The sequence below is a fragment of the Corvus brachyrhynchos genome, unplaced genomic scaffold, assembly GCF_000691975.1.
Source record: "Corvus brachyrhynchos isolate BGI_N302 unplaced genomic scaffold, ASM69197v1 scaffold279, whole genome shotgun sequence".
Taxonomy (NCBI): domain Eukaryota; kingdom Metazoa; phylum Chordata; class Aves; order Passeriformes; family Corvidae; genus Corvus; species Corvus brachyrhynchos.
The window spans coordinates 995558-1002895 of NW_008246060.1; the positions used below are offsets into that span (position 1 = coordinate 995558).

At 40.8% G+C, this 7338-nt stretch overlaps 1 protein-coding gene across 1 annotated transcript in view; it reads right to left on the minus strand.

Moving 5' to 3' along the window:
• The window catches only part of KIF1BP (KIF1 binding protein), an 11366-nt gene that overhangs the window by 3649 nt on the left and 379 nt on the right, over window positions 1–7338 (minus strand). Inside the window, exons 2-6 of the mRNA XM_017746182.1 lie at window positions 7155–7331; window positions 4718–4816; window positions 1446–1525; window positions 1143–1326; window positions 1–15 (exon numbers count right to left, since the gene is read on the minus strand). The exon at window positions 1–15 is cut by the window's left edge and continues 66 nt beyond it. Of these exons, the coding sequence (XP_017601671.1) occupies window positions 1–15; window positions 1143–1326; window positions 1446–1525; window positions 4718–4816; window positions 7155–7331 (555 nt within the window). The remainder of the gene's footprint in view (window positions 16–1142; window positions 1327–1445; window positions 1526–4717; window positions 4817–7154; window positions 7332–7338) is intronic.

The following is a 7338-nucleotide window of genomic DNA, read 5'->3' on the forward strand; positions in this document are numbered from 1 at the left end:
CTCCATAAAGCATTCCTAAGAGAAACAGGAACAGAGCAGCATTTAGCACTGGTGTGGGCAGCCCAAGCACTGCTCTCACTTGGCCAAACCCTTCACCTCAGAGAGTGAACATGCATGACCACAAGGGAAATGACAAAACTGAGAGACTCTGGAGCATATTCCCTGGGCACTGGAAGAAAATATACAATTTTTCCACACCTATTACTGAATACAGTATTTTCTAACCAATTGTTTTTTCTGTACCACAGCCACAACACTAAGCCTTGACTTTAATATTAACTATGCACACTGAACATTCTGAATGTTCTGCTCTCTGCTACTCTAGCTGCCTTGAGGTGAAGGAAGTGATGCCTTGTGGCAAACACTATCACAGGGTGTTAGTGGGAACGAGCCGGACATACAAGTCAACATTGTGAGTCAGATCTAGATTCCTTTACCCATATTTGGCAGTGCACTGTTAAATAATTAGTGCTACCAATGCATCAAAAAGATAGGGAAATTAGGAGTTACTACTGAAATTAGCATTAACTGGCTTAGGTAGGGCAGGAATCTTTTTAAACATCAGAAAAAATAATCTAAATAGCCTGGAATATAGAAATTCCTAAATAAAGCTGAAGCACGTCCTAACAGTAGATTGTTTAGAGTCAACACACAGCAAACAGCTACCAACTCACATATCCAATTTAATGTTCATGTAGGTTCAAACAACTCTTGAGCATATGCTAAGGTACAAAGGACAATAATTTAGAGAAAACAGTAAGCCATACCTTGCTCTCAGATGCTTTTTGTTTTCAAACTTTATTGTAAGAGAACAATATAAGAAAGAATTTTAAATTAAATTATTATAATGTTAAAGTTTACTTATGAACATGACATCACATTATTGCTAATATTTCATTAGCTATAGAGCTTTTCTCTTGTTTACACCCCTGTTCATCTTCCCCACTGCCATCGCAACACCACAGGAAAGCCACCATGTCCTCTTCAGAAAAAACTGACAGATGTTTCATGTCAGAAGACAACTTGTGGTTTTACAGGTGCCCATTTTAAATTCAGCTTGGAGCCCTGTCTCAAAGACAACTGTTTTAGTTGACAGTAACATTAATGGTATCACTACAGCAGAAAAACATTGGGTATATTACCTTGGAGAGATAGTACTGTGACAAAGTGGCAGCATTGCGTGCCCATTCTACTGGGTAGTAGCCACAGTACTCAAGCTGTCGTTTCAGAGTAGTATGGCAATACTGAGCAGCCTTCTCAATCATGTCCAGGTGCTGGTAGACTTGTGCCAGGTAATACAGAGTATGAGTGTAGGCTTTTTCAAATCTGGAAAAAAACCCAACAGTCTCTTAAGATTTTTTTCTTTTTTTCCTCCCTAAATACACCCTCATAATTTGGGAAAAAAAAAAAGTAATAATAATTTAACTATGCTGCTTAGCACCCACCTTTTGGATCTTTCTTGGTCTGTGAGTTTTTCTTCTTCTGCCATGAAATGTTCACTGGGATCCAGGGGAGGATTTCCATCCTGCCAGGGTACATGATACATTCAGCGAAGTACATTTCTTACTCTGTGGCACAGTGCTCCCTCTTCTGGCTGCACATCATTTACCATTTGCCAACCCCAAATTTAACAAAGCTCTGCGTAACCCATCCCAGTGACACATCTCCAGAGTAATTCCACAACATTCAGGAGATTTAGAGAATGAAAGTCACAATTCCACAAGGAATGACAAGGTTCACAGCTTGCAGGAGACTTCTGCTTATGTACTTTAAAGCAATGCATGCTGCCTGCACCAGAGATACTCAGCCTGGATTCTATAGGACTCTACTGGGCACCTTTATTTTGTACAATAACATACTGGGTTTTGAGGCATCAATTTAATACCAAGCACGCCTTCAAGTGTGAAATATTCGTTTGCCCAGCTGCACCGATCAGTAGCAAGAAAACATCCTGCAGGAAGTACTGCAGAGAACATGAAGTGCAGAGTGCTCAGCAGACCTGCTGTGAAGACTAACTGCTGTGAAGGGACTCCCAAGTATCTGCGAGCTGGCGAGATCTTTTACTCAGACAGACAAATGAGACAACATGCAATGTCTTTGGAGGATGAAGCTGCTAAATCTTCCTATCAGGCATAGCCTACATGCAAGTTATTAAATGTGGTAGCTCACATCATTAGAAGCACTTTTTTGTTCTTTAAACCATGAGTTCTGTCAGAATCCTTACATGGACAACTATACACCTTTTGGCATTGCTGTATCCAAGTCTGCCTTAAGACAACTGTCAATAACGTTATCAGACAGCTCACAAGCAACCCCAACAGATGAACATCGCTCATGACAGAGCTTTATTATGTGCTTATCCCATTTCCTTTGCAATTGTGAATAACTTCAGATGTCAATTCTAAAACACTTCATATGAAACCATCTTTTTAAGATAACTTTTCTCCCACTACACAGTGCATCATGGAGGGTGTCCAATGTGTCTGCCAGCAACAAAGCCCAGGTTAGTAGGCAGCTTGTCTAGCCCTTTCCTAACCCCATTTATTTCTTAGCCCAAGAGAAGGTAAGGCAACAAATAAAAATCAGTTTCAATAAATACTTTTCATAAGTTAATACAGACTTAGGCAGGAACAGGAACAAGGGCAGAGAATACACTCACTTTACAGGGAAGAAAACACACTATGTTTGTACTGCTTCTCATTAAAAATCCCTGAATGGACTTGTTTACTTGCTTTTAATAGAAGTGTTTTACTCATCTTAAAAAATGAACAAATGTACCTGAAACAGATAGTGACAAATAAATTAAAGCGTGTTTAACCTACCAGAGGCATGTAGATTTTTGTACATGATCTTTTAATCTGTACGGTTTTGTTTACACCTCATTCATTTTTAGATGTGAATTTATAACCCTTCCTCTTGTTTTATTTAGATATAAACCTTCTAACAAGATTTAGAGCATATTCTGGCAAGACTAGAGCTATTCCTGCAAAGAAAGGAACTGAAATGACATAGTACGCAAAACTCTCGCCTCCTTCCTGTATCTACAGATCTCTCTCTGATATCAATCCTTATGTCTTTACTTATCCTCAGAAAGAGCTCTCCAACTCTCCTTTCTAAGCAGACTTCATTAGCCCAAGCTCCTTGCGTTGGTTTTGGCTTTAGGCGAGGGAAACCACCCTATCCAATTTGTAAGTTAATTAGACCCAGTCAGTAAACAACTAAATCCACCTGCTCAGCAAAATGTCTCCATCATCAGCAGTTTACCAAAGACTCCCTAATACGAAGGCTTCCTGATACCCTAAAAATGGGGAATTTTAAGAAAAGCATATTCACATATTTATAATTTCTGAAAGACAAATGCTGTATAAATCTGTAGTTTCTTCTAAAAAAAAGACTTAAAGCATTGTTATGTTTGACTGCATAATGCCTTGAACTGTAAGTGGCAAATATTGTTAGGGGAAAAGGTGTGGTAAGCAATCTCACATGGGCTCATCACGTATGTATAACCCCAGTCAGGCAGCAAAGCCCCAGAAGAAATATTCAGTAACCACTACTAATAAAAATTAACAGCTTCAGAAAAGTCTACAGTGAAAATGTGAAGTACTTGGCAGCACTTTAATCCACTATACCATAGTACCAGTTTAATTTCATAATCACTGGAGCAAGTGCCAGAAGCTTTTGGAAGTCATGTGATAGGTGGGGCTGGGTATAAATATCAAAGTTGAACATCAGGAATTAGAGAGAGAATCTGTAGAGAGGTGTAGTATCTCTAGTTAGTCCAACTGATCCAGAGAGCAGGAAATAAGCTGACAAGCTCTTCAGCACAAGTGGGGCTTTCTTCTGGATCCATTACCTCTTCTATCACTGTAGGCCAGCATGGCTGCAAGGGTGGAACGATGGCAGTAACCAACCAATAAATACTTGCCCATTCTAAAAATCTCTGCAAGAATAATTGGTACTCTAAACCAATTTCATGTAAAACCTGAACCGAACCTGTAATTTCATGAAACTAAGGTCTGTCCAACCTATTCAGCTGTCCTGAGACACAGCTACTGCTTCTTGAAGACCACAAATGTTTTTAGCTCACTCCAGAACAGTCCCTGAGGCAAGTCAGTGTAGAAATAGCTTTGCAAAGAGCTTAAAAATAGCACAAGGGAGTCTTTGTAGGATACACAGCAGAATCCACAGCTCAAACGGTTGTTTAATATGCATGAGAGGGTTAGCTGTCTGTGAGACTGTCCTCTTGGATGTGGAACTAAACTACTTGCCCCTGCAAAACACTGCACAGTCAGAGAAAACCAAACAAATATTAGTTTTGTTTCCTTTTCCTACTGCAAGCAAAGGACATTTTTACTGCATTTCCAATTTCCTTTTCCTACTGCAAGCAAAGGACATTTTTACTGCATTTCCAAGATAAGATTTAATAACTGTCATAATTAAAACCCAAATTCTACCTGGCATCAACTCTGGATTATTAAAGAGCTTTCAAAAGGGACCATTATTTTTGAGCAAAATCATTTTCTATTTTGAAATTCTCAAGTAATACTCTAGTTTGCCTTGTCCTATACTGCAGTGCAACTCGTATCACTTGCCAAAAGTATCACAGCAGCCAGTATAAAGCACAGAAGCTCAAATTCCATTGCATGTTTATTTCAAAGATTACTTAACCTGCAAGTGGCATGTGAAAGTAAAACCTGCCATGATATTAACACAGTACCTCTTTCATGTATTGATTATACAAGGCTTCTGCAGATTCCAAGTAAGTTTGTGCAGTTTCAATTTCATCCCTTTGAGACCACAGGATACCCAGATTGTTCTAAAGGTAAAAGGTAAAAAAATAGTCATGTTCCATTCACATCACACATTTTTTTCCAAACAATTGATCAGTCTTCATTCATATATATATATATATGTGTGTGTCTTCTAATACGAAGTATTTCAAAAACCAGAAATTGTGCCCACAAAGTTCATTGTGGGTTGCTCAAAAGGAGGGGGTTCTCACACAGCAAATTTCACATTAAAAAATCACCTCACAGTCTAACTTTCTCTGTTTACTCTGCTAGATAAGGACCGGTGTGCTGAAATAATGAGCTTTTTCCACAGAGTATGTTCTGCATCCAATTCATGCAGCTTTTACATCACATACAAATATCATAAAAAGAGACAAGAAATCAGAAATTTGTTAACATGACTCCACAGAAAAAATTAACAGGAAAAAAATATGCTAGGAATGAATGCTTGCATATTTTCAGCAATGGAAAGAGATGAAAAGCACCTCTGAGATGCAAAAGTTATAGATTATTGCCTTCAAATTTAAGTTAAAGCAATGTACATAGTAACTCACTGCATCTGCGAACCCAACTCTTACAAAAATGACACTAATTTTATTAATAAGATGAAGGTGTTAATAATAATCTATGTCTGATGTGCTAATTTAAATCCTAGGCAGTGCTGTTACAAAATTCAAGAGGGCTAAAAAAAACCCCCCAAAACCTTCAAAATAATTAGAATGTGTAGCTGTATGCCAGCCCTGTGTCCCTTTCAATTCCATTCTACTGTTTTTCTAAGAAAGCACATCACATGTTGTTTATGAACTGAAACACTTTGGCCAAGGCCAAGCAGTGGAACAGACCAGATTCCATCAGACAGACTGGGATACACAATCTTATGCAAAAGCTCAGAAATCAGAAGTGGGGCTAAAGAAAGAGGCCCAGCAGGAAAAAGGAATGCCTCTTCCTTCAAAATAGCAGTTAGTGCCATGGCAACACACCCCAGGCATCCCAGAAGGTGGAGAAGTATGGCCACTGATGATAATCATTGCTTTAAAATCAGGAATTGTTTAAATTAAGTACTGAAGCCTGTTACAGCCCTTGGGAGCGGGAGCTGAGGGCTCGTTTCCCAGCACTGTGCACACCTTAGGACAGTGCCAGGCAACAGCAGGCCCATCAGTGTTGGGCCACAGCACTTCATATGCATAACAAACTTTATCCTGCTGCTTCCTGAAGGCCCTGAAACAGTGAAGTCCATGCAAACTTTGGTCTAATAGAGAGAAGAGCTGCTTTGCAGTACACCAATTCAGAAGTGCAGTGCAATCTCTGGTGCTGAGCCACAAGAGCCACATCTCCCCAGGAACATGTGGAAAGATGTTATCTTATTTCGGCTGGAGCAGCCTCCTTATCTTACAAAGGGTAACAGATTTGTAGCAGTGTACCCATACCCTCACACTGAAGGACAAGGAGCAGATGTAACCTCACTGTTCCAGACAACTCAGCTAATTTAACCAGTGCAAGACAAGTCATCCTTTCACTTGCACCTTTCCACACCAGCCCACAATTCCTTGACAGTTTGATGAGGAAGCACTATGGAACCTTTTCTAATTAGAGCAACCATTTTTGACAGAGACATCTAAATAACTGCTCAATTTCATTTACAGTCTAGCGTCAGATACCTAAGATACCTAACTATACACCAGCTACCATGACAGAGTGATCAAGTAAAGGCCCTTGTGTGAATCTTCGTGTGGCAAAAACTAATACTGATAACAGTATTCTATTCTTCTGAATAAAGAGAAAATAGTATTACTTCAAGCACCAACAAAACTGTATTTACCCATCTGGGACAAAATATAATAGTTTAAAATATAACAGACAATGCTGAAAAGCAAACGAATTATCATTTCAGGATAACACATCAATAAAAGCACCTCCCAACTTCACTTTAACAACCACTGAGTTAAGGAATCACAAATAAATTCTGGATGTAGTGAGGTCTTTTACTAATTTATTCTTTCACGGTTCTTACAAGTTCTGTCTCAGTGTGTCCAGAAGAGCACGCTGTTCCATCAACACCCAGTTTCAATTAGGAGAACACATTTTAGATGCTCTGCACGCCCAGAGGCATCAGCAAGAGGCTTAAAACAGAAGAACACCCCTCCAACAGCCACCACCTGTGAATGATTCCTTCCAACAAGGACTGAACGCCAGGGCTGCTGTGTTGATTATGGTTAAACGAGCAGCACCTGTCAGGACACGGGATTGCCCTGGATCTCTTCGCAGCCCACTGCAGAGACCACCCGGCACAGCCCGCAGACACAAGGCCCTGCTCCGCCTGAGCCTCCCGCTCCACGGACACCCCTTGCGGCCTCCCCTGCCCACCTGGGCCTGTATGTAGAGGGACACGCAGTCCGGGGAGAGGCGGTGCGGCTCCAGGAGCTGCGTGCAGCGCTGCAGGTGCTCCTCGCCGGCCGACAGCTCCTCGGTGTCGGTGTGGTTGACGCCCAGCTCGTACTCCAGCACGGCCCGCCGCACCGCCAGCACCGCCCCGCCGCCCCCCTCCGCG